This window comes from Vicugna pacos, chromosome 16 (assembly GCF_048564905.1).
Source record: "Vicugna pacos chromosome 16, VicPac4, whole genome shotgun sequence".
Classification (NCBI taxonomy): domain Eukaryota; kingdom Metazoa; phylum Chordata; class Mammalia; order Artiodactyla; family Camelidae; genus Vicugna; species Vicugna pacos.
Genome location: NC_133002.1, coordinates 40,474,609 through 40,501,528, shown reverse-complemented (window position 1 = coordinate 40,501,528; position 26,920 = coordinate 40,474,609). Strand labels below are relative to the sequence as shown.

Below are 26,920 nucleotides of genomic sequence, written 5' to 3'. Positions count from 1 at the left end.
AGGGTTGTCGTCAGCATTAGGTGTACGCAGTGCAACGCTCGCCACCCCCACGCATGGTGCTGGCAGGTGTGTTCATCCATCCACTCAACTAATAGTACTCACGAAGGGCCGGGTGCTGTGCTGAGGTCTGGGGCCAAACGGTCCCTCCTAGAGCCTTCAGTTTGGGAGGGGTAACCGGGCCACCAGCTAATTACACAAATAGGCAATTCCAAGTGGGATGGTGGTGATGTGAGAAAGCTAGGTGATACCTCAGGGGAAAAAAACTGAGAAAGTAGAGAGGAGGGTGTAGCTCAGTGGAGGAGGGCATGCCTAGCATGCACGAGGTCCCGGGTTCAGCCCCCAGCACCTCCATTAAAAATGAATATAAAATAAATAAATAAACCTGATGATTCTCCTCCCTGCGAAAAATGAGGAAATCATTTGACTTGGGATATAAGGAAAGGCCTCTCCTGAGACATTAAAGGAAGGAAAGAATTCTTATTCCTCTAATTTCTGCATGTCCGTCTATAAGGCAGTCTGGCAAGCTGACCAGGTCCAATTAGAAGCTCAACAGATGTTTCCTATTTGGTCTCCTTGACGACTCTGAGACGAGAGGATGGAGACCAGCGGGGAGAGGTGGTTTTTCCCGGGGCAGCGTGCGTCCTAAATGGTAGAGCTGGGACTTAAACCTCCGCCGACTGCCTTCTGGCTCTCTCAACCCCACCACATGGCTGGCACAGGCACGCTGCCCTTGCAGGCTCAGGTGACCTCATGATCTCAGAGGTCACATTACCACTGCTACCAAAGTGGCTGTGACCTCCCTGGGGTATCAGACTCCAAGAGCAGCCATTCTCTCAGACTTGGAAGGCCCTCCTGGCGTCCTCATGCACCTGCATCATAGGCGCAGCTGCACAGACCCAGCTCCCGTGACGGTAGACGGCAGCTCTACCCTGGCTTTCTGGTCTACCCCTTTGGTGCACTTATTGCTGGAGGGGCCATTGATGCTCTGTTACTTGTTAGCTTGGAAGCCTGGAGTGTGACGCATTCCAACCATTAAGACAAAGGTCAGAGTTCAAAAAACGAGTAGGGGAGCAAGAAGGGCCCAAGTATTGGGCCCAAAAAATCATAGTGAGAGAATGAGCTTATTCCCGGGCTTGACAGGCAGAAGGGGAAGAGGTGATATGTAAGTCTCATGACCCAGTGGAGGGAAGCAGGTATATAGCAGGTAGGCTGGGGGGTAGGATGGGGACTGACACCCCTGAAGCATTTACTAGGTGTCACCCCGTCTGCTAGGTGCTTGAAACCTCCTCCTGAGGGGTCCTTGTAACACTCTTGTGTGGTAGCCACTTTAATCTCCATTCACAAATGTGAGCGCTAAGTCTCCAAGAATCAGATGAATTTATTAAGACTCATCCCTGAAGCTGACAGGAGCTTATGGAGAGGCTCATTATAGAGGTGACAGTGGGCCACCTCGTAGACAGAGTTTTCTATGTAAGTTTTTTTTAATTAACTTCATTGTTTTTAAATACAGGAACTTGTCATATTTCTATTATCCCTTGTTAAAAGCTGAGGCAAAGGTGTTCAATTCATGTGTGACAGAAGTATGTCTGTGGGAGAAGAGAGTTTAGAAAGTGTCCAGGATTGTAATATTTGCACTTGAAACTCAGGACCAGAGCAGTAACGATGGCGCACAGGTATTGAGGTCATGGGAACCAAACGCTTTGGAGACCTTGCTCCACGTAAGCCCCCAGCTACCCCATGAGAGAGAGATGATATTATCACCATTTTACAGCTCATGGGACTGAGGCTCAGCTATTAAACAGGTTGCCCAATGTCACTCTGCTGGTAAGTGGTGGAGCCTAGACTCACAGTCAGGTCTATGGGAGAGGAGGGAGCCAACCCTGTCTCAGTCCTGCCTTGAGCAAGCTTTGATGGGAGCTGGTGAGCAGGTGGGAGCTGTAGGTCTGGGCGATGGTGTGGTGTTGATGGAAGCAGGACCAAGCCCCCGGTGTGATAATGAAAGTCACCACTGTGTTACTGTCCAGCTGGCCAGCCCGTCACCTGGCACCTGAGATGGCAGTGCGCTCCACAGGCGGGATCTGGACTTGTGCCCAAAAGCAGGTGGCCTTGCCGGGGGTAGGGTGGGACGACTTGGCTTAAGCCCTCAAATGCAGAGTCCATCCACCCGAGGTCAAGTCCCCAGACCTTGGCTGAGCGCGGCCCTGGGACAGGCTGGGGCTGGGAGACAACACAGTCCATCCTGGAGGGGCTCAGCCTACGGGGGGAGGCAGACACCGAAAGAACCACCGTGCAGGGCTGCGTGAGGAATGTTCCAGCTGTACTTGGCCCCTGGGCACCTGGTGAGGGAGCAGCTGCTTCTGCCCTGAGGGGTCAGGGCAAGTGCAGGGAGCAGGCTGTGACAAACTGGGCTTTGAAGGCCAAGTCCTGGTAATCCTCCTGAGCACCTCCCCAGTGCCTCCACTGTGTGTCCCCAACACTCTTCATCTCCAGAGGAGACCCCGTTTACTGACAAGGCTCCGCCATGCACTCATTCAATAAAAACGCGTGGGGCACTAGAGGTCCAACTGGTCCCTCCCTCCAAGAGCTTTATTCTAAGGGGAGAAGGCAAGACCATACACAGGAAAACAGTCAGTAACGTAAATGCAGACAGATGGGCAGGGTAGGGGGGGGTCTCTGGAGGTGACGTGAGGGATGGAGGCATGTGAAGCTGGGGGTGGGGCAAAAAGCAGGGAAGTGTAAAGGCACTGATGTGGGAAAGAGCTTGGTTGGTTTGAGCCGTCAAGAAGGCCACTGTGGCTGGTGAGGGATGGAAACAGGGAGACTGGAAGGTGGAGCCGGGCAGAGATGCCTGAGAGCAAGCGGCGGGGTGGGGTGTGGGGGCCCTTGGGGTTTATCCTGGGTGCTGTGGAGGCCAGGCGAAGGTTTTCATTTGGGAAGTGACGAGGCCTACTTGGTGGTTTTTGTTGTTGTTTTGTTTTGTTTTGTTTTTTGTTTGTTTTTGTGGAGGAGGGTAATTAGGCTTTTTAACTTATTTATCTTTAATGGAGGTACTGGGGATTGAACCCAGGACCTCGTGCATGCTGGGCACGCATTCTATCACTGAGCGATACCCTCCCCACAAGATCTGCTTGGTGGTTTAAAGAGCTCTCTGGGGTGCATATGTGAAGACAGCGCTGGCATCAGGGTGACCAGGTGATTTGTCTAGGTCTACAAGGTGGCTGTGCATTTGTCCAGGGAAGAGGTGGTAGCAGCTTGGCCCAGGATGGTGGCAGGCAGGTGGCGAGAGGAAGGGGGCTTGGCTCCAGCTGACAGGGTTTGCTGATGTCAGGGGAGGAGAGAGTCATTAAGGACAAGCCTGAGGTTCTGGCTTGGGCTCCTGGGTGGATGTCGGGCAGTGTCCTGTGCTGAGCTGGGGGGGGGGGTGTGGGGGAGGGGCCGGGGGAGAGGGACTGAGGGAGGCAAGTGGGGTTTGGAGGGAAATTCAGCAGTTGGGTGTGGACTTGGTACTCGAGATGCCTACTAAAGACGTTCACAGGGAGCAATGCACGTCCAGATCCCCTTTAGATCAGAACCCCTCATTCTTGCATCTGCCGGGGGTGCCGGCTACAACAGACCCTCCCTAGGCCACAGCCAAGGGGGCTGCCTGGCCCCAGATTACAGACTCTTCCTGGGGGCATCCTGCATCCCACAACTGGTCCAAGTATTAAGTGTTTTGCCCCCTTGCCTCTTTGCCGCTGAAAGGCCACCCCAGCTCCAGAGCACCGAGGGTACCAGCGGAGGCCTTGTTACAACGGCATTGCTGTTCACGTCTGACCCCGCCCCATCCCACTTCCCTTGTGCCCTCGCTGGTTGATCCCTGAGACGCTCCGCAGTAAACTTCTTCCATGGCCAGTTTGGATACAATAGTCGGGACCTCAGGGGAGAGGTCCAGGCTGGACATAAACCTCTGGGAGTCCCAGAAAAAAGAGAATTCACTCCTAGGAGGAAACCAGGAGTGCAGGCATCCTAGAAGCCAGGTTGAGAAAGTGTTTGAAGGAGCGAGGTCCACTGGGTCAGATGTTCTGGGGAGAGTTTAGGTGGTGTGAGGACCCATGGGGCTCTGGTTTATTCGTTTCCACCCTGTGGTATTTAGGGAGAGATTTTTAAAGCTGAGGATCATCTGGTGAAGACATGAATGAATGGAGAAGGGGAAAGGAGAGAGAGGTGGGGAGGGGGGACAGTGGGTGGGGAGTGGTTGCAGGGGCAACAAACCTTCGAAGGGGTAGGGTCCAGGATCTGAGGAGAAGGATCCATCTATGAACCACACCTTGAGGCAGAAGGAAGGCAGTTAAGGCACCTGCACAGGTGTGCAGACCTGTGGAGGGGACAGGAGGCGGGTCCCTTCCGGTCTGTGGCTTCTTTGTTAAGCACAGTCATCAGTGGTGTGTGAGTGTGAGCGGCGGCGGGGAAGCAGTGCTGGACTGAGAGGAGGAGGGAACCGGATTTAGCCTGTGGGCTCCCAGCTGGCAAACGGCAGAGGTGTGATTCAAATTCAGCCCGAAGCTAACTTGAAACCCTGATCTCTGGGCTTCCGTAGCTGGAAAAAGCTACAAGGAAAGACATTCCAAGCAGATGGAGCAATCGTGTCGAGATGTGGTATGTTTAGCAAGTAATAGATGTAGTAACAATAAAAATAGGGACTGAGCTATCGCTGTGCTAAGTAGACTTCTGACCTAGTCAGACTCCTCCACTGTGCCACTGGCCCACACCTCTGATCATTATTCATGCGTTATTTCATTTAACACCCCCCACCCCATCCCTCAGTAACCCTCTAACACAGATACAGTTTCTCCTCCTTTTTTTCAGATTTGCAAATTGCCTACTTGCTAAAATTTATCTCTAATCCCCAAATTAATACTCCTGGTTTTTTGGGGGGGGCGGGGTGTTAGGTTTATTTATTTATTTGTTTGTTTTTTTAATGGAAGTACTGGGAATTGAACTCAGGACCTTGTGCATGCTAAGCATGTGCTCTACCACTGAGCTATTTCCCTCCCCTCTGCACCATTTTTGTACTCACACACATATAAGCTTAGAGAGATGAAAATTCGAGTTGCCCAGCTAAGGGCAAATAAGATGTGACTCTGTCTTGGCTTTTCAGCTCCTACTGTCAACAGGTGTCCTTTCAGCAGTCTTTTCAGTGCCATGCTTTTGCATTTTTGTGCCTTTTTTTTTTTTTTTGGTGATTTGGCTGTTTAAAATGACCCCCAAATAGAGTGCTCAAGTGCTGTCTAGTGTTGCCAAGAGCAAGAAGGCTGTGCTGTTCCTTAGGGAGAAAATGTGGGTTAGGTAAGCTTTGTTCAAGCATGAATTATAACTCTGTCAGCTGTGAGTTCAATGCTAGTGAATCAACAACATATATCAAATATCTCACCTTTAAACATAAACATGCATAAAACAAGGAATGCATTGATTGGCTGATGAAAAGGTTGTGATCAGAGGCTGGCAGGGATCAACTGGAACGCTGGCTGTGGGAGGTGAGTAGCAGAACTGGGGCTTGAACCTGGCTGGCCTAGCACTAGAGCGCTTCTCGGCCTTGAACATGGCCTTGTGGTCTAATGAGACAGCAGGGGCCTGGCCTGGAAGAAAGGTTTCTTTTTCAGTGTCCCCGGGGGCAGCCCCACCCTCCCCTGCCCTGGCCGCCTCTGGGCTCCGGCCTCTCCGGCATCTACCTGAACACAGCAGTTCCTTCAGTCCACCCGGCTGTGGCCACAGAGCCCTGCTGGGTTGTGGTTTTCCCCTAAGTGGGAGGAACACTGGCTCAGTGTCCGGGGGAGCAGGGCCTTTGGTTTCCCTTTTCCAAGCCCAGCCCTGGAAGGGAAGCCACAAAGGAGGTGTGTGTGCCTGAGAGGGAGGCCAGCTCCAGTCTCCAGATGAGCCCATCCCGCCTGTTTATTCAGGGGCCGCCTGGCCTCTCCTGGGTGGGTCCAAGGGAGCTGTTGGCTCTGGGCCCTCCAGGAACCACGCCCAGGACCCGGCTGCCCGCCTGCCCGCCATTCTCCCAGCCCCGCTCCTTGCAGCCCTCCTGTCATTTGTGGGGCGGCTGCTTTATTGTGGGTTTGGGGTGTTTTTTCATGCCAGTATTACTAAGATAATTTAGGAGACAATTGTGGGTGACTGTGCTTTCAAAGTGAAATTACAAGCCCTTCAGGGTTTGTCCCTGAAAAAAGATGTAAGTTTCTCTTCATCCACTTCCAGCTTTGCCTAAAAATTACTCTCCCCTCCAGAGCAGGCTAAATTCCTGAGATTAATGCCCACCACCGTGGGGCGTCCTGGATGCAGGTCCTAATTGGCGGCTGAGAGCAGAGAGGCAGGAAGGGCTCACAGGACTGTGTGGAGGGGCAGTGACCGTGGTGAGTGGGGCTCAGAGGGCCAGGGACCCCTCCCTGCCCTGCCGGAGAGCAGCTTCAGAGGGCAGGCTGCCGTCCAGCACAGCACTGGGGAGGGTTGGGTGGACCCAGCAGAGAGCGCAGCCCAAGTGCCAGGCCGTTGCGCTGAGGAAGGAGCCTGGGCTTGAAGTGAGAAGAGCCGGGCACAGGATCCCACGACCCTCCCTTGAGCCACGCTGCAGCTCAAGGACACGGCTGTCGGGGCCACAGAGGCAGAATTTGGACCCCAGCATCTCGAATGTGAGGCCACTGGTGACTCACACACCCAGCACACCGTGTGTGCACATGTGCTGATGACTGGAAGCCCTAGGTGTCCAGCGGTGCTGGGTTGGGGGTGGGTTGGTAGGGAGCAGCCCTCTGGCATCAAAGGGGACTGAGCTCTTTGTGTCTCATTCTTCTGACATCTCTGGGTACCTGGCCTATGGTTTCTGCTTGGTGAATGTTGTTTGAATAAATGAATGAACTAGTGAATGAATGAATAGTCTTGGTTCCACTGTGGTTGTTTTGAGGGAGTTATTGTACAATCTGAGCCTTCTTCTTTACATAAGGACACTATGTTTTGAAAAACTTTTATTGAAGTATAATTGATTTGCACTGTTGTTTAGTTTCCGGTGTACAGCTAAGTGATTCCATTATATGTATTTTTCATATTCTTTTCATTATGGTTTATTACAATATATTGAATATAGTTCCCTGTGCTTGGACCTTGTTTATTTTATATATGGTAGTTTGTATCTGCTAATCTTAAACTAATTTGTCCCTCCCCACCTCCTTTCCCCTTTGGTAACCATAAGTTTATTATTGATGTCTGTGAGTCTGTTTCTGTTTTGTAAATAAGTTCGTTTGTATCCCATTTTAGATTCCACATATAAGTGATATGATGGTATTTGTCTTTCTCTTTCTGACTTACTTCACTTAGTATGATAATCTGTAGAACCATCCATGTTGCCATGAATGGCATTATTTCATTCTTTTTTATGGCTGAATAATAGTCCATTGTGTAAACAGACCACAACTTCTTTATCCAGTCATCTGTTGGTAGAAATTTAGGTTGCTTCCCTGTCTTGGCTATTGTAAATAGTGCTGCTATGAACATTGGGGTGCATATGTCCTTTTGAATTGGAGTTCTCTCTGGATATATGCCCAGGAGTGGGATTGCCGGATCATATGGCAGCTCTATTTTTAGTTTTTTAGGGAACCTCCATGCTGTTTTCCATAGCTGCTGTACCAGTTTACATTCCTGCCAACAATGTGGGAGGATTCCTTTTTCTCCACACCCTCTCTAGCATTTGTTATTTGTAGACTTTTTAATGATGGCCGTTCTGACTGGTTCTGATGCCAGTTCTGATGCTTCACTGTGGTTCTGACTTGCGTTTCTCTGATAGTTAGCAATGTTGAGCATCTTTTCACATGCCTACTGAGCCTCCCTTTTTCAGGTGCGCAGTCTCTGGGGTCAGCTGTCTGTGTTCAAATCCTGGCTCTCCACTTATTGGCTTTATGTCAATAACCTCTGTGAGCCTCAGCTTCCCCATCTGTAAAATGGTTAATACCTGCCTCTCAGGGTTGTAAGGATGAAATAAGTTAATACCATGCAAAGCACTTAGAACAGAGCCTGGTGCATAGTAAGTGCGATATAGGTGTTGGCTATTCATATCTTTAAAATGAAGATGGTAGCATCTTGGTATTGTGAGGGTGGATGTGTTGGGAGCCTGGTATGTTGTTTTCCCAAGCGTGTTCCTTACAACACCGAGTCCTTGTGTTGTTAGATGTTAAATGAGAAGGGGTCCTGTCCCAAGCTGGACAGCCTTAAGAAACTCCAGGTTAAAACAAAGCTAGACAGGTTTCTCTCCTGCTGAGATGCTCTGTGACATCTCCAAGGGGTAGCAAAGAGGTTTGCCTGCTGATTCAACCACAGAGCCCTTTTTTGCTTTCAGAGTGGGATAGGGGCTCCATAAAACACATTTTTGGTTTCTTTTTTTTTCTTTTTCTTTTTCAAATGGAGGTACTGGGAATCCAACCAAGTAACTTGTGCACACTCAGCGTGTACTCTACCAACTGAGCTATACCCCCACCCCCATAAAACACATTTTTGGAAGCAACAAATATTTCTTCCCTCCTTCTCTCCCTGGAGCCCTGGCCCCATCCTGCTTTTCTCATCCAGTGTCACCCAGGGAAATTCCAGGATGCATCTCCCTAAGCACGGCTCTGGGGTAGGACATAGCAGCCAAGTCCATACCACACGGGTGCCCAGCCCTCCACTCTCATTCGGTCATTTGGGCCAGCAGACTGTCATTGCACCTTCAAGGGCAGGACACTCCCCCGGAGGTATCACAGAGGTGCATGTGGACTCATCACAGAGGCCTGGAATGGGCTGCAACTGATGAATATAATGCAGGCTTGACCATGGACGCCTCCCCAAGGATAAAGGAGAAGAGCATGAGGCTCTGACTTGCTCACGGTCTTTTATCATCCTTATTAATTAGTCTCTGCTGCTTCCCAGGCCATTCAGTTGCTGTCAATAAGCTGGTTATGCAATAAGAGAGGCAGCTGGGAGTCCTGGACATGGACCAGCAGATCTGAATGTGGACCTTGGCTTTGCCACCCTGGCCAGAGCACTTAACCCTCTCAAGCCTCAACTTCCTCATCCATAACATGCGTGCAGTAACATCTATCCCACAAGATCGTTGGAGTGAAATAAATGAGAAGAAATGAAGTGACCAGAACATTGTGGACCTCCAATAATTGGTAGCTGTTATTAATAATAAGCTTCAGGGAAAGGGTCTCTCTCTGGTTTCAGAGCCCCTGTCCAAGGCTCCTGTTAGGCAGAGAGTGTCTCTTCAGAGCTCAGATCTGATGCGTTCTGGAAAGAGGGCAGCCAGATCTTGAAAAAAGCCTTTCTCATTTCCATGTTTCTCTCCTTTCAAATGCCCATCTCAGGAACTTCAGAAAAGACTCCTGCTAATTGACAACTAATCAGACCCTCAGCTCTCCACTGTCTGTGTGTGAGTGGTCCTCAGTCCCGTTCAGGGCTCCAAACACTCCCCAAGTGCCTACTGTATGCCAGACATGTTAGTAGCTAGAGTCCAAATACACCAGAGACATGGACCCTGTCCTTAGGAATGGCATGCAGTACGGTAGGGGGCCTGACAGGAGGCCCATCTCAACAATACAGTGCGTTCCTCACAGTAACAGAATTTGTGTTTGAGGCATGGAAATCATAAAGCCAAGGAATAATGTATTCTCATTGGAGGAGACAGGCAGTTCACGCCAAAGTGGGGTTTTGAAGAATGAATAGGAGTTTGCCTAGTGAACATGTTGCAGAAAAATGTGTTACAGCTTGGTGTTACAGCTCAGTTGTGACAGCAACCTGGATCTGGGCGAGTGACCAAGCAGCACTCGGAGAGTTGGAGAACTCAGGTTTATTATGCCAGCAGGCCCAAAGGAGTTAACACTCCAAGCTCTGGACCCCATCTGTAGGTTTACACAGGCTTTTATAGGTTGCCATTTAAACTTTGCAACATCATATGTAAATAATGTATAACAAAAGTTGACTAATTAGGAACAAGCTTTGTGGAAATGGACCAATCAGGAGTGAGCTCAGGGAACCAATAGAATTTTAGGGGTAAGTTCCACTTTCCTAGGAGTAAGCCCTTTCAGAGGCAAAAAGTGAGATAGAGCCTCTGAGCCAGGCAACCGGATGGTGCTGGCAGGAGAGTAGTGGCCCTACCTGGGAGTCCTGCCGGGCTTTGTTTTTGGGGCTTCCCACCTCAGACAGAGGAGGCAAAATGTTTGATTCTCAAACAGCCTCCCCAGTCTATTCTCAATCACCTCCCCTTTTTGGGGTTGGTGTGTACCCTTCTGCCACTAGCAAGCTTTGTGACTGTGGTTAAGTCATTTCTTCTCGCCAGGCCTCACTTTTCCATTTGTAAAGTGTGATCTCTTCTAGCTTTAATGTGATGTGATTTATGTCTATAGGCCTAGATGATAATAATTTGTAAAGAGTTCTCATATCTGCAAAAAACTTTCTAAAAGTGGTTGGCATTGTTTGAACGCACAGCCCAGCCTTACAAAGTTAGTTGTACGCTTTCCATTTGACTGAAGAGGAAACAGGCTCAGCGAGGTAAAGTGACTTGCCCTTTGCCTGTCGGTGGCAGAACCAGGCCTCGAATCCAGGTCCTCTGACCCTAAGTTTGCTGTTCCCTCTGCTGTTCCACACAACCTCTCATGCACCCCACAAGCCTGAAATCTGTCTGTGGGTTGGACATAAATGATCCTTGATGGATCACTGGCCTTGCTCAGGCCCCCTGTCCACTGCTACTGCTGACAGAGGGGGCAGGGGAAGAGGAGGAGCCAAGGGCACCATGAGCAGAGGATGCCAGGCCCCACCTAAAGAAAGAGCATAAGCGAAAGAGGTCAGCAGGGTGAGGGGCAGGAGGTTGGACCCTGGAGGTTGTCAGGTGGAAGCTATTTTAGTGTGATAGCAGGACGAAGTAAGTCCACGACAGCAGACAGGGGTCCAGCTGCTCTTTCCAGAAGCAAAAATCGGCACCTAAATTCAGGGTGACAGTAGTCCCCTGCCTCCAAAGTCTCTCTGTTGTTCTACTCTGGTTTCCTTCACAGCACACATCTCGGACATCATGCATTCACGTACCTGTTCATTGTCTGATTCCCTCACTAGGAAGCTAGAGCCACAAGAACAGAGGCTCCTGATTATACAGGTGAATTTCCAGCACCTCGAACAGGGTCTGGCACATAGAAGGTGGCCCTTAAATGTGTGTGAGTGAATGACAGAATGAATGAATGAACGATGCCTTCCCCTGTGATCGCTCCAACCCCCACTGTAGTCAGCGAGCCTTTGGTAAAGTGGTTCTCAAACTTTGCTGCATTGCAGTCACCTGGGGAGCTTTAAAAACGGTTAACGCCTGGCTCCCACCCCAGCCATTTGGATTCAGTTGCTACCCAGTAGGACCTGGGCATTGATTCTTTTTTTTTTAAGTTCCCCCAATGAGTCTACTGTGCAGTGCGGTTTTGGAACTGCGGCTGTGCTATTCACTCCTAAAAATCAGAGATGTGGGCTGCCAGCTTTGGGAGGAGGCAGGGATTGGGGGAAGAAGCATTTGAAACACGGAGAGTTATTTATGCTCTCAAGGGTTTGCAGTCACCTGATGTTACCAAGACTTGAGGAAAGGGAAGTTCTTCCTCCTTGCCCTAGTCAAAGAAGACCTTGTTCGTTTTCCTCCTCACTTGCCACCACCTCCCCTGAGATGACAGGATGAGTCAGAGGAAACACACGTTCGCTCACCATTTTCCCCTCTTATTGGGTCTGCATGAGTAAGAAAACCCATTGTTTACATGTGCACAGGTTGACAAAAATAGAGCTTGGCCATTCTGAATACTCAGCCCTGGTCCACAGTCAGTAAGACCCGGTCCCGCCCCGTCTGCACAGCGCCCAGCCAGATGTCAGACAGGAACCCAGCCCCCGGGGCAGACTGCTGAAGGCATCCCAGCCAAAGGACAGTCACCAACCCTGGTGTTTGCCAGTGGAAGGGGACTCATGTTTCCGGGGCACACACCTGGGTCCAAGGTCTGCTCCTGGGCTAGCCTAGTGTTACAGAGTGGGGAGGGACCTTAGTGATGGGCTGACCAACCACAGCTTTCCGGAGGAGGGACTGGTCCCGGATGCCTCCTCTTCCCTGGTGCAGCGCAGGCCCCCTGGACAGGCCCCTGCCAGAGTGGGAGGGCTCTGGGATTCAGGTGTTGCTCTCGTTTTTCTAAGCGGGAGGTTGGGAATAACTTTCCCTTGCGTTAAGAGGCCTCTGCGATCCCAGCATCCTGCCAGCTTCCTGAGTACCTGTTTCCCTTTCTGAAGCCACTGCTTGAGTCACCAAAGGTTGAATTTGTCACCTGGGAAGGAGGGCTGAGACTTGGCAGTTGGGGCTTATGCTTTCTGACTTCGGAGTCAAGGAACCTCTAAAGAGGAGGTTGAAGACAAGTGTTTGTGGCAAAGTCTGAGTGGGCACCATGGAGGGTTTTCCATGCAAAGAGACATAGCTGGTGATACTGGGTTGGGACAGAAATAATGTCCAAGGTGTGACCAGGTCTGACGGATGTTGACAGTCCTGACTGATGACTGATGTTCGTCTTGGAGATCCCTAGGAGGGGTCGTGAGGCCAAGCTCTCATCCTGCCTCTGCCGCCAACTCTGAGGAACCGTGAGCAGAGAAGCCATTTCCCACCTCTAGGCTGTTTCCCTGTTAGGGAAATGAGTGGTTTTACTAGACTAGTGATTCGAAGCAACTTTAAGCCATGGAACTCTTTGTTCGTATGAAATTTCCTGTGGAAGCCTACATGTAAAGCCAGTAGTGGTGGGGCTGTTCCTCTTGCTTACCTAGAGCACACTCCCCCCACCCCACTTTAGCAGGGTCTGCCCAGAACCCTGAGGGATCCCAGGAACCCAGCCTGAGAACTGCTGGACCTGGTGCTTCTCCCCACCCCCCACTGACCCCTCTCCTTCCCCTCCAAGCTCTAGCGTTGTTTGTGTTGCTGTTTTCTGTTTGTTCAGTTGCCTGATGTTGGTTGGCATCAGTTGTTGAGCTGATGTTAACACTGGGTAACATGCAGAGAGCTCTTGTCCTGTTACAGTGATGCCATGTATGCTCAGCCTGGCCTTCCATATGGCCCCAAACATGTACAAAACATTGCCTCTTACACCATCGGATGCCGAGCTACCTCCTGCGTGGTGATAGCAGAAGTAGGCAGAGGTAGGTAGCTGTGCTACAGAGAAAACTTATTCACCTCGCCCAGCACCTGGATCAGCCACGTGACCACGTGCTTTCCGCCCCCATCTGTTTCCGGAGGGTTGTTAACTCCTGTTTCTCTCTGGATTTGGCATTCAGCATCACGCAAGTATGCTCATATCGACAATGGCAGTTTTATGTTTCATGACATAAAAAGAATTAATCAGAATGACTTGCAGTCTGAAAATTACTCTTGGGTACACTCCCTGGTAGAGGGATTCTGTTGTTTAATGAGGCCTTTCTTTCTCCTGAAAAGACAAGTTAGACCCCTTAGGAGACTCATAGCACTAGGCAAATGTGAGGGAGTCACCTCCCTGCCACTTGCCACCCCCTGCCTGTCCCACCCCATCAGTAGGAGGGAGAGGGCCCTGCACTGGCAGTCAGGAGCCTGAGTTTCAGTCCCTGCTCATCTGATGTCTTATCATATGGCTTTGGACCAATTCCCAGCCTTCTTTGAGCCTGTCTTCCCATCTGTAACATGGGGGAAGTGTACGTTAGATACTTACCCAGAGAGTCTTCCTAGCTTAAATGGTCAGAGTCTATGCTGAGGGAGCAGGGTAGCTAACTCAAGACCTTCCTTGCTCCCAGCCTCATAGGTGGGACTGTGCTCAGAGGCAGAACTGTGTAGCCTGATAATTCTCTCCCAGGCCCCACTGGGACAGAGGACGCCGAGTCCTCTGGGAGCCCTGTCTGAGCTAGAGTCCTTAGTTTCCACATTCTGTTTCAGAAACAGTCGTCCCCCTGTCCTGAAACTATCACTGCTTCCCTGAACACTGGGGAGGATGTCAGGGCCCCTCCATAAAGTCAGTGTCCTAAATTTTCCCGAGAATTCTAATCCTCCTGAGATTCTAATCCTCACCCCAGTTCCCTCCCAGCCTCTTTGTTTTATGGTAACGGATAATGGCTACCATTTATTGAGCACCTGCTATGTGCCAGGCCCTGCGCTAAGTATTCTATGGGTTCTGATGATGAAAAAAAAATTTTTTAATGGAGGTACTGGGGATTGAACCTAGGCCCTCGTGCATGCTGAGCACATGCTCTACCACTGGACTATTACCCACCCATGTGCCCTGATGGGATTTTGATCTTCACAGTAATCCTAAAATATATACTACTGTTATGGCTCATTTACAGATGAGGAAATCAAGACCCTGGGAATGAAACTTGCCTGGGGTTATCCAGTTACAATGTGGTAAAGCCAAGATATGACCCTCTGCTCTGGCTCCAGTGCTCATGCAGCAAATCACTAGGTCAGACTGGGGCTCTTTCGTGCCACTGGTAGTAACTTGGAGCTGCTGTTTACTGAGTCTCTGCAGCGTGGAAGGCATTATACGAGGCACTTACTTTATCATTTCATTTAAACTTCACAAGTGGAAGAGGAAAGGTCTTGTTTCCATTTTATAGAGGTGGAAACTGAGGCACTGAAACATTAAATGACTTCCTCATGGTAAATTGTAGAACTGGCAGGCTTCAAACTTGGTGTCCAATACTAGTGTCTTCGACCCTCCTCTTTGTCATGCTACTTTTCAGAAAACATACCTGGAGATGCACCGCACCCCACCATTTTGGGGAGGAATAAAGAGGAACCACTAGCACCACCCTCTCCATAGAGCTCTGGAAAGTGTCCATCAGCCTGCCCCGGTTGGGGGAAGGGAGGGGACTTGACAGGCCTGACTTTCTCCCTTGAGCTTTGCTGGGAGAAAGCCAGGACCCAGAGAGGTTATGATTCTCTTCCCCAGTTCTGGGTGACCGTGTCATGTGACCTGCTTTCTGGCACCCCATCCTGATTAGGGGCAGCATGAGACTCAGAAGAGAACAGGGGAAATGTAGATAGAACCTCCTGGATTCAGCCCCACCCTAAAACCTCACAGGAAGTGGCCGAGCTAAGGCCTCAGGGCAAGCCCAGGGTACATGGGCTCATCCATGCACCACACCTTTGATGAATTCCTAAAATCAAGCGTACTCACTGGGCCAAGGTGCACAAACAACCCATGAGGCACAACCCGTGCCATTCCCATTTTACAGATGAAGATATTAAGTCTGAGATGTTACATAACTTGACCCGAGACTCACAATCCTGGCAAACAGGATTCAAACTCAAGTCTGTCTGATCCTGAAGTCAGTGCTCTTTCTGATACACCACAGTGCTCCTGTGTGTGAGAGACAGTAGGGGTGGACACAAACTAGGGTGAGAAATAGTCTGTGGCCTCCACACAAGATCTCTGAAGTGCAGGGCATAAGCAAGAAGGAGAGGGTCAATTGTGATGGAGTTTCTACCTCATCCAAACTGCTCCAGCCTCCCCCTGCCCATGCAGCCCTTGCCAGGGCCCCCCTTCTAGCCAATGCTGTCCCTTTTGGAGAGTCCCCAGCAGGTCTGGGAGCCCCAGTGGGATGCTTTGCCTCAGAGACAGGCGCTGGAAAACAGAAAAGCAGCTGGGAATTTATTTGCAAGGGAGATGTTGGAGATAAGGAAGTTGAGAGCAAAGAGCCTGAGACAAGGGGGCTGAAAAGCTGTGTGTGTGTCTGTGTGTATTGGTGCTGGACCAAAGCACCCAGTTGCTAACAGGCACTGCCTATACCGAAGTGTTCCCGTGTTGGTCAGTGAGGACTCAGGGACGGCAAAGGTGGCTTCATATGGGCCAGAGCCAGTTAGGAAGATAAATCTTCTCCCCACCCTCCCCGGTTACACAATGCAACATCAAGTCAAAGGGAAACCACACTTGCAAAATTTGTTGGTTTACAGTTTGCCTTCTTTTAGTCCAGAGCATAGTGAAGAGTTATGAGGGAGCACATTTTTGACAAATTACATTTACTAGGATCCAACAGAAGGGGTCCTTTCTTGTTACCGCTTGGTTCTTTGTATTCTTATACTGGTTATAAAGACAGCTTGGACTTCACACGAAAATAATGGGAAAGCTGTGGGTGGGATTCAGGATGAGAATCAATTTAGGAGTCAGCAGGCTCAGGCTGGTGGTGGTGGTGGTGGTGGTGGTGGTGGTGGCGGTGTGAGGCGAGGGTGAGGTTGGGGGTTGGCAGATACTGGTTCGGTTCCGCAATGTGAACCAGGAAGCGGTGACAGCAAACTGAGAATAGCCTGGAACAGGCAGCTACGGCCACAGGGCTTGCCAGAAAGGCGCGCGAGCTTACAAATTCCATCTCCCAGAACCCCAGGGCCGGGGCGGCGGTAACCTTGCGGCGCGGGCTCGGGAGGACCCAGGCGAACTCCACCTCTCGAGGCTACCCCTTGGGGCAGGGGTGGGTCGCCCGGGCCCGCCCCACGGCCGCGCAGCCAATGGTTGGCGCCGCCCCAGCACCTGCCCCTACCTTAGGGGGCGGGGTTACCTGGGCCCCGCCCCCTGAGGCTCGGGTTCCCAGGCCTCGCTTCCTTCTCCTCTGGCCCCGCCTCTGTCGCGAGGCCCCGCCCCTTCGAACCCCGAGCCCGGGCGCCTCGTGATGTCACGGCAGCTTTGATACAAAGAGCCCTTCGGCCCACGCGGGTCTCCCGGCAACGGGCGCGGGTGGGGGCGGGGCCGGCGCCTTCAACCAATGCCCAATCCAGCGAGCAGCCGCGGCTCGGACCGGTCTGTTCCTGCGCCTTTCGCGCCGCCCGCTGTGTCTCCGTCTGCCCCGCCGACCCGCGCCCGCCGGCTTCTCGTCTTTCCGCAGCTCACCGACCTGCGGCCGGACGGGGGATGCGCACCCCGCCGGCCTCCGTGGGCCAGGTAAGCGGCGATGGGGGCGCTGGGAGGGGCTCCGGCGACGCGCACCTGGCCCGGCCCGCGGCCCCGAGACCAGGGAAGTTGCCGAAGCGCGGAACTTCGCCCGCAGCCCGGGCGCCGGCTCCCGCCCAGGCAGGGTCCACCCTCTCGGCCCTGGCCGGGGAGGTCGGGTTACCTGCGCCCGGGATCGCTGGACTTCGGAGGAGAGGCCGCCACCCACTCTGCTCCTCTGCCCGCGCCCAGGTGCAAGGGTGGGAGCACTAGCCACGGGGCGCCGGGAGAAGCGGCCGCTTCTCTCTTCCGCACCGTCTCGGAGTGTTTTTAGGGGTTCTAGTGGGCTGGAAAGGAGGCTTGTTTGCCGGGACAGCTCTCTTGGGACATTCCCCGCGCCCACGTCCCACCTTCGCACTCCACCTCCCCTCCCAGCGCTCCTGCTCCTCGGGGACCGGTGTTGCCCCAGCTCCCTGCCCTTGGCCCTGCGGAGTCCCGAAGCGGGCTGTGCATTGGCGAAGTTCTTTCCGTAGCTGTTGGAGGCAGCACCGAGGCTGTTCGCGGGCTCTCCTCCACTTTCCGAAGGACTCTGCCGGGCAATAGGGAAGGTCAGCCTAATTTGGGGGGGACAGGGCCCTGCTCCTTCCCAGCTAAGAGGCTGCTAAGGCCGGAGGTGTGCGCGGGGTTCCAGCTCTTAGCTCTCTGGGCCCTAAGAGCCGGCAGGTCTGGCCCGGTAGTAGTTGCTGTTGTCACAGCCTATTCTCTGCGGCGACAAGCGTCTCCGTAGTCTTGGCGAAGCGGTCTCTGGAGAAACGTGTCTGTGCTGGGGGAACCTGGTCCCTGCTTCAGCTCCGGACTTTTTCCTTCTCATCCTTGCGCCTCATCCCAGGCGCGGGTGGGGGCGGGACCGACGCCTTCAAAAGCACACCCTCCAGTGTACCTCTATCGTCTTTTCCCCTTCTCCCTTGACCTGCCCTCCCACAGATGGCTAGAGGATACATCATTCGGCCACGAGGGCCATGCCAGTGTTCCTTGACTGACTGATTTATAGGCCATCTCCTCAAAGGAATGTGAGGGGGCTGGGTTCTTGCATTCAGCCTATAGGACTTGGTGGCAGCTCCCTGGGCTGGTTCCTGGTGATCCACTGAACCTCTGTCCTCCCTTCCTGCAGCCGGGTGCTAATTGCAGGGGCTCCTGGGACGGGGCATCTACAGGTCTTCCCCCTGGTGAAATGTAGTTACAGTGATTGTGGGTGGGGGGAGGGTACCAACTGTGTGCATCTCAGACATCTGCAGTAGGGCTCGCTATCTCCCTCCTTGTAACCGAATAACCCAGGCTAGGTGAAGTCCTTGAGTCACTGTCCTTGACTGGGGTCTTGCCACCCACCTGGCACCAGCTTATCCAGATAGACTGGCCCAAACCTTACCCTGCTGGGCTGGCCTTCCTGAAATGCTGATTATGTGCCCAGGGGCTATACTAGGCAGACAATTCCCTGCCTTCAAGGTGTTTGAAACTTGGGTGGAATTGCTCCCGACCCAACTTCCCCCTCCCCCCGAGCCCTCAGGCAAAAGTTGATCTGGGTTGTCTCTGAGGTCTCTGTGACTTCACACAGGCAGATGTGGCCTAGGGGAGTGAGGGAAGCCAGCCAAGAACTTGGATTCTTCTGGAGTTGCAGGCAGCACCTCCTGGGCTGATGTCTACTGGAGGACAGCTTTGTAGTTTGGGGACCCTGGGCTTTGGTGGAGGTGGTGGGGTTGATGACTAAGGCCCGCATGAGATAACACTGCCCAGGGGAGGGACTAGCCAGGCCAAGGCATGACCTAGCAGGCAGGAGGCATGACCTTTGCCCCAAGGAAGACCAGTAAGAGAGATTGCCTGGAGCCTGTCCATAGAAAGGACTTTCAGTCAAGGGAGGGCAGAAAGGAGAAGAAATAGGGTGCCTGGGGCAGCCTGCCCAGGGGTCAGGGTTGGGGGGCACTAGGCTGCAACTTGAGAACTTGCTGATGGATAGTCTCCTACCCACCCTACCCCCCGAGGATTTGTGCCTCTCCCCAAAGCACACTGGCCCCTTCATGGCCTCCTAGCCCCCTCCCCTCCTCCAGCTTCCCCCACACCTGGGGCTTTCTCTTCAGCTGTTCACCTGTGGTCCTCACAGCTCTCACCTTCCAGCACCCGCCGAACCCTTCAGCAAGGTGGCTAGAAACTTCCTTTCTTGGGGCTGCAGTCCTTCCTCTGAGGTGTCCTGTTATGCCAAGGGATGTTTTGCAGCTGACCCTGCTGTAAGGGGCTTCAGAGTTTCACGTCACTTTATATATTTTAGGTGTGGATAGGGAGGGAGTGTGGGTGGAGGAGGTGGGAGAGGCTCCCAATAAAATAGCAGGTGAGCAATTCCTGGGGGGCAGGCACCTTAGGGACTCAGGGACTTAGATGGGGGAGGGACAGCTGGGCAGACGGAGAGCCCCGACTCTGGCCCTGTGCCCTGTCCTCCTGGCGCAGGGCTCGTTGCCTTTTGAAACAGAAGCATCATTATCTGGTCTGCCGGCTGCCTGGTGTTGGCAGTGGGGCACAGTGCTTTGGCCTTGTGGGCATACAGGATCCCTGGGGTCAGGTTCTGTTCCCCTCTGGTTCTTGACTCATCACTGGCCTCTAGAATGACGGGGACTGCTCAGGTTTTCCTATTGCCTCGTCTCCCTGCAGCTGGATTAACAGCTGTCCTGCCCCATGGCCAGCCAGGCCTGGCTGGACAGTTGGGGTGTTGATGTTGATTTGGCAGATCCACCCTGGTGTCCTGGACATTGTGTGAACATGTCTGCTGGCTGTGGTCCAGAGCCTCTTCCATTAGGTGGCTTCTTGGGCACAGATCCCTCCCCACGTCTGTTCTCCTAGCCCCAACCCAGCCCTTTGCCTGGCACAGGGCGTTCATTCATTCAATAGTATTTGAGCATCTGATTCACGTTAGATTCTGTACTGGGCACTGGGGATACAACCGACAACAATCCCTGCCTTCACGGAGCTCACGTGACAGCAGAGGGCAGGAAACAGGTGAAACCTGCTGCGGGAGAGATGGCAGGAGAGAAAACTGGGTCCTGGCCAGTGCTGGGCCAGCTGTGTTTGAAACAGAGTGGGCAGGGAAGTCTCTGCTGAGAATGTGGCCTCTGACAAAAGAGGTCCAGGCAGAGGAAGCAGCAACTGCAAAGGCCTGAGATGGGACTGCGGCTGGCGAGGCGTGTCCAGGGACCTGCAGGGAGGCTGCAGTGATGGGAGAGCGATCCGGGGAAGGGGCAGGGGGCTCCTGATGCTGCCAAGAGACAGCCTAGAATCCCAGGAGGGGAGCAGCAGTGCAGGTGAGACTAAAAGTCTGCAGGCACAAAATGCATTTCAGTGCTCTGACCTCTTCAGACCTGTGCCGTTGAGGGGTTTGAGCATAAAGGCGGCATTTCCTTTGGAGAGGCGTCTGCATGTGGCCGTGGCTGTGTGGATTGTCCTGCCCTCAGCCCGGGTTGGGTCAGGTGAGCGTGTCCGCATGAATGTGGAAACAGTTCTTGCCGGACTGTGTTGTTTCCACCCCACAAGTCGACAGCAGCCAGGACTGCCTGGGTGATGCCCGTCAAGCTGTGTCTCAGGAGGCGGAGCAGGTTGGGGCTGTCCCCCCCCCCCCCCGGTTCCCACGGGCCAGTGCCGCTGCAGGTGTGGTTAAATCCAGCCCTCAACTCCCGCAAAGGAGCCTGCAGCCCTTGCTCATCCACGCTCTGGCTGCCCCTCCCTCATCTGCTCTGCTTCCTCCTCGGGCTCCCTGACTCCCTTAGCCCCCAGATGCCTCCGTCTTCACTCCTTCTACCTCCGAGCAGGTGGCAGCACACTTCTGGGCCCCGGTCTGGGTGGTTGCCCGGCAGCGGCACCCACACATCTGGGCAGCAGCTTTGGGCTAGTCTCTGTCTAGCCGAGGGCCCCCCGAGTGTGAGTGTAGGGGGAGGGGAAGGAGAAAGTGGGCAACCAGAAACCAGTGCATCCTCCGAGGGTCGCGTGGACATCTGAAGAAGCGGCTTGGGGGTCCAGAGCCCCCGGGGGAGCGGGTGGTGGCCGGGTGCCCTCTGGCCCAACTCCATCTGGCAGCTAGTACAAGTCATACCAACGTTCCTAACACCCCTCTTCTTGACTTCCTTCAAGAAATAGGAAGTTTTGCGACAGTTGGGCAGCTTTTTAATTGATTCAAACTGCTTCATCTTCCCAGACAAGTGGGTTCTTTCGCAGCAGTGTAAACATGATTCAAATGAAAACAAAGCTCTGTGGCTGTTAGTATTAATATCTGTGGCTCTGCTCATGGGAACTTTTGTCTCTCAAGGGATCAAAAAGAGGAAGGCCTAAACAGAACCGGCGTGTGGGAGAGGGGGTGGGAGCTCTCTCACTCTTGAGTCAGCTTTTGTCACCCCCACCATCCTGCGCTCTGTGCTCTAATTACCATAAAAAGTGACCGCACTGCTGTCTGCTGTCTGCAGTGGACTCGGGATAAGAGCTGAGCGGGGCCAGCTCTCTGTGCCAGACTTCCCTCTTCCTCTTAGGATAGGAGAGAGGATGGGAGCCAGTTTCTCCTTCCTGCTTACCTGCCTTCCTGGGAGAAATACCCACCTCAAAACACAAGTGCCTTCATCTCGTGTTCAGCCACCCAGTTCCTATTTTCTTTAAGTAGGAAAAAAAGTTTTGGAGCCAGAAAACATGTGGGTCTAGATCCTGGCTTTGCTGCTAGTTGTGGGACTTTGGGCAAGCTACATCTCTGAGCCTCAGTTTCCCCATCTGTAGGATGGAAGTGATAAAAGTAGCCACCTCCTAGGGTGATGGTGCAGATAAAATGAGCCACTGTGACCTGAAATACCCAAAGTGGGCTCTGACACTTGTTGGGTTGGCGTCTGATGGACGCTTTGGTAGCTAGAGGCAGGATGGCACTGTCCCCGAGGGCCTGGGCTCTGGAGTCAGGCTGTCTGGGTTCAGATCCTGGCTCTGCCAATTACCATTTGTGGAACCTTAGGCAAATTATTTAACTTATCTGCCTCGGTTTCCTCATCTGTAAAAAGAGGATGATGCTAATACCTTCCTCAAAATGTTGTTACATGGATCAAATATGTAAATATATGAAAAGCACTTAAGACAGTGCTTGGCATGTGAGTGAGCTGTTATTTTTAGCTCCTTCAAGCTTTTGCTGGTTTGATTCTTGTGACTGATAACTTTCGCACCTAACAGAATTTCTTGCAGAGAGGATGTCAGCCCCAAAACAGGAAGGTGGCAGGGGAAGAGCTCCACCACCCCAGGACCTTTGCAGGAGGAGCACAATTCCACTGCCTCAGCTTCTGGGTGTTTAAATGAAACAACTCGGCTTTTGCAAATGCAGACTCTGGGGCTGGATGGGGTGACTGGCGCCAGCATGGCAATCTGTGAATGAGATGCAAAGCTTGTTCCTAGGTGATAGCCATCTCCCTGGGGCTTGGTGTGAGGCTCTACCTTGTCCTTCCTCCCAGAGGCTGCCTGCTCTGCCCGGCCGTGGCCTCTCTACCCAGGAGGGGCGGGCTGCACCTCTGCCCGCTGCCCGCTGTCCTTCACCTCCAGCTGGGGCCTGCCTGCCTGTCCTCCTGGGCCTGGCCGGAAGAGCCAGCTGCTGGCGCACAGAATCTGCCTTGTGAAACACTGTGGCTCTGACTGGCTGCAGGCCCCTCTGGAGAGGGGCCAGGTGGAAAGGTGTGGGCTGTGCAGCCACCGAGCCATGGCAAGTGACTGCCCTTGGTAGTTTTCCAAGGAGCTAACCTACCTGTCTGCCTGGCTCGGCTGCCCAGAGGTCTGTAGCTCCACTGAGGCAAAGCTGGCCAGGCCGGCTGGTCAGAGGTGGGTGGTCAGGACAGCCGGTGGCTGACAGTGTTGAGTAACCTTGAATTGATGGCCTTCTGGCAAAATGAGGGTTCTTGTTGACAAGACCGGTCTGGCCAGCATGTTGTTGTGTGATTACCTGCAAGACTGCATGAGTTATTAGCAAAGAAGGATCTCACAGCACTGGGGGATGGCGTGGTGCACGCATGGAGTTGTCATCTGCCCTTCAGTGTGCACACACAAGGGAACCAACTGACTCCCTGCTCCCCACTAATATTCACTCCCAGAGGCTGCCTGCTCCCCCAGGACATGGCCTATCTACTCACACTGTATTTTATAGATTCTAAGACATACTTTTCCCCCACATTTTAACATCTCGAATTATTGCATGTCGTACATTCGCTGGTGTGTTATAATTTAATTGACAGTGCCATTTCTTGGTATACTCGAAATAACAGTGCCTAACAGTGCTTAAAACCAAAGGCATCTTGGATTTAATGAAACACAGAAACTAGGTAACCTCTAGAGAACTTACATAATTTGCCCAGTTTCTTAGAGGAAGGAGGTAGGTAGTGCCACCTTGTAGTGGTGGAAGGGTTTATGAGGGGACATTGATGCGATTCAAGGGAATGAGCCTGGGCTCACATTCCAGATTTACAGCTCAGAAGCTGAGTGACCTTGGGAAAATAGAGCAACCTCTCTGAGCCTCGGGTTCTTCCCCTACCAAATGCAGGTCATGGCTCCACGGTCATCAGGATTGTGTGTAAAGCATCCTTTCCCTGCTTCTTTCCTGCTGGGTACCATCTAAGGTCACACTCCTTCCATCTGGATCAGAATGAAGGCAGGGAGAGGGTCCCTGGCCTCTTAAGGTAGCAGAGGGAAACTGGCCTTCATACCCTGGCTTCCTGATGCAATTTACAACCTTTGAGCATCATCTTTTCCTTCCTTCCCTCCTCCTCCCGCTTTGCCTGAGTTTTCATCTTCACATGTGTTTCCCTTTAGCAATTTTCTTTCAGACCTCTTTCCTCTCTCACTTTCTGTAAAATCTTCCCACATGTAGCCTCTTTGAAGCTCCCTTTGGTGGTAGAGGGGAGGGGGCTCTGCCCTGAGGCCAGGGTGGCACAGGCCCCAGGAGCCTCAGCTGACAGTAGTCAGTGGTCTAGTGTGCTGTGGTGCCTGCAGCCTGCAGCTCAAGTCCAAGTTCTGGCATTGCCCCGTGGCCTGGCTCTGCCGTGCTCAGTGTTGGACCTTGCCATTGCCAAGAGGATTTAGCATTCTTTTACCTTCCTTGCTGCCTTAAAACCAGACCTTGTTCAGATCCTAGTCCCCCTAGCTCTGTGACCTTCTGCAGGTTACTTAACCTCTCTAAGCCCATTTTCTCATCTGAACGGTGATCAGTGCACAGAAACCCCCGGCACATGCTAGGTGCTTAATAGATGGATTCGTTCCCAGTCTTCCTCAAATGTTTAAGACCTCCTTGTGTTTCTTCAGCTAGATGCCAGGGGCTCTGGGAGCACCAGCTGTCAGAGTGTTGCTCCAAGTAAATGCCCTGAGACAGATGGAGGTGCTCGGGGCAGGGAACTGTCTGGGGGAAGACACCGGGCCTACCTCTGTGAACAGGATGTGGCGGGCAGCCTGGCTGGGCTGCAGGGGGATGGAACGGGTTGAGCAGCCGGTACCTTGGTGAGGCTGGCGAGGGGGCTGCTCGCTAAGGGAGGAACTGGGTTGGGGGTGCAGCGGGCTGAGTGTGAGGCCCCGGGAGACCACTACACTGGGATGTCTAGCTGAGCGTGGACCACGTGAGCCAGGGCTCAGCGAGAGACGCTGCCCCGGGGGAGATTTTCAGAGCAGGCAGTGGTCTTAACCCTTGTTTTCGTCCAAGGTCTCCTCTCTGCCTTTCCTGATGAAATCTGTAGCCTGACTTTCTGAGTTTTGTGTACAGGGTCAGGGGTTCGCAGCTGTCTCCTTGAGGTCTGAGGGTGGACCTCAGTCCCTCCCATGTACTGAGAGGTGCAATGCAGTAAACCAGCCCTAAGGGAAATAGAGCTGCGGGAGGTGGGGCAGAGCTTCGCTTACAAAGAGCCTGTGTCTGCCCGTGCAGTGGCCCCTCTGGGACCCCAGGAGGCAGGGCTCCGGCACAGCTCCTGGCTGGGGACCGAGGGAGCCAGTGGGTTAGCCATGCCGAGGCTAGGATGTAAAAGCTTCCCGCTTGGTGATTCTCCTCTCCTTAAAATGGTACATAAAGGGCAGGGCGGTGGGGATGAGGCCCCCGCTTGGCATGTGCCTCCTTCCCCGGTGTCACAGGGACAGTCACAGGAGCAGAGGCAGGGCTTGCTGGAGGCCTGGTGCCCACAGATGGCTGTAGGGCTCTAGAAGCTCCCTTCTGGGCTGGGGGTGAGGGTGGTGCGTGGAGGGTTGAGGGAGGGGATGGGCCTCCCAGATACGGTGACTTTCTAACTGGGACTGGTTTAAGGACAGGCATTTGTGGCCCAGGGAGGAATTGTGTTCCAGGCATAAGAAACAGCACATGTTGAGACGTTTGGGGGTTGCGGAGGGGTGATGCTGAACAGGAGCTAGGGGTCCGAGGGGAGGGGGAGTGGCCGAATCGGGTCCTGAGGCCGAGACTGCTGGCTGGGGATGGGTATGCTGGTCTGAGGAGTCAGGACCTGGTTCTGTAGCCAGTGGGGCCTGGCAGGGGGGCTGTGTGAGGTGGACAGGAGCAGAGCCTGGTCCCAATCTGTCCGCTCCTAGAGGGCGGGTCAGATGAAGCCTTGGCCATTGGCTGGGGGTCAACACTGGCACCTGCTTGGCCTTCCAAGGTGCAGAGGTTTCTGTGGCGGAGAAGGGATGGGGTGGGTACCCACCCTAGCTTTAGATTGTCAGCTCTGTTCAGGTGTGTCCTCCCTGGGAGGGTCATGTCCCCTCGTTTGGGGGTGCCCTGCTGAAGGAAAGCAGCTTGGCCCCCCTGGTGGGCTCTCAGAGGACAGCTGGCCCCTGCTGTCCCTTCTCAGGCCTTCACTTTAAACTCCTCTTATCATGATGATAAAACAGGGAGCCCCCAAGACAAGCCCCACAAATGCTTGGCTGTGTGAGTAATTAAGCCCTCATTTCAAACCGCCACATCTTTAAAAGCTATAATTTGTAGCCCAAAATAGCTGCCTGTTCTGAGAGCCAGGAGAGTCCTGGTTGTACCCCTCTTTCAACTTGCAGCCTGTGAATTTGCTTCTGACATTTGAGTTGCCCTCCACCTGGCCCGTGGCTTTCTCGGGGGAGCTGCAGATACAGTGGCTGGTGGGAACTGGGGCTTCCAGGCGGGTACTTGGGAAATCTTTTTTTGAGAATTTAGAGGGGGCGATGGAAGTTAGGGTTCCCAATTCAGGTCCCTGGGGTTCCACCTTTCTGTGTGATGACACAGGGTATAAAGTACAAAATCACAGTGTCCTTTCAGGGCAACGTGGGTTAAATTCTCTGGGCACCAAGTCCTCATCGGTAAGGAGGCGATGGTATTTACTTGCAGGATTTTTAGGGGGAAGAAAATGAGACCACCTCGGTAAAGCATGTAGCAGACACGGGGCACGTGGTCAGCACGCCCATGTGTTCCTTTCCTTTCATCTCGGGTGTGGCCGCAGCCGGCCAGTTGTGGACAGGTCTTGCCTATGGATTCGGGTAGGTGGACACTGGGGACTCAGCTAACAGGAAACACCTCCCTTGACCTGCAGCCTCTCCAGGCTGACATGCCTGGAATTCTTGGGGCTGGCTGCCGGGTTTGGTTTCCAGATGTGGAAGCAATTTAAGTTCTGTTTTCATAATCCCCAACAGTTTGCCTCCAAAGTCCACGTTCTCATTTGAAAATCAAGACCGTTGGCTCTACTTCAGGGCTGGGGGGTGGGGCAGGGTTGGTGGCCTCTTTGAATCGTTTCTGCTCAGGAGGGAGGTTCACAGGGGTGCTCAGATCTGGGACCCCTGGCTTTGTTGGGGCAGTTACACTGCATTGAGGGTTTGGTCCCCGCGGGAGCAGAAGTTGACCCTGAGGCCACCTCCCCTGTGGGTTTTCCTTGAAGATGGGTCACTTATCCACATTCAGCTGCAGTATCTGCCTGGCGTCCTGGTCACCATCACTGACCCTGGACAGCCAG

General features: G+C 53.1%; 1 protein-coding gene across 3 annotated transcripts in view; it reads left to right on the top strand.

Moving 5' to 3' along the window:
• The window catches only part of RAB11FIP4 (RAB11 family interacting protein 4), a 101,724-nt gene that overhangs the window by 53,073 nt on the left and 21,731 nt on the right, over positions 1 to 26,920 (top strand). The window contains exon 1 of one of the 3 annotated variants that reach the window (XM_072938961.1): positions 16,689 to 16,943. The exons of the other annotated variants lie outside the window; for them this stretch is intronic. Coding sequence (XP_072795062.1) covers positions 16,914 to 16,943 — 30 coding nt within the window. The 5' untranslated portion in view covers positions 16,689 to 16,913. Of the gene's footprint in view, positions 1 to 16,688; positions 16,944 to 26,920 lie in introns of those variants that run through there. 3 annotated transcript variants of the gene reach the window in all.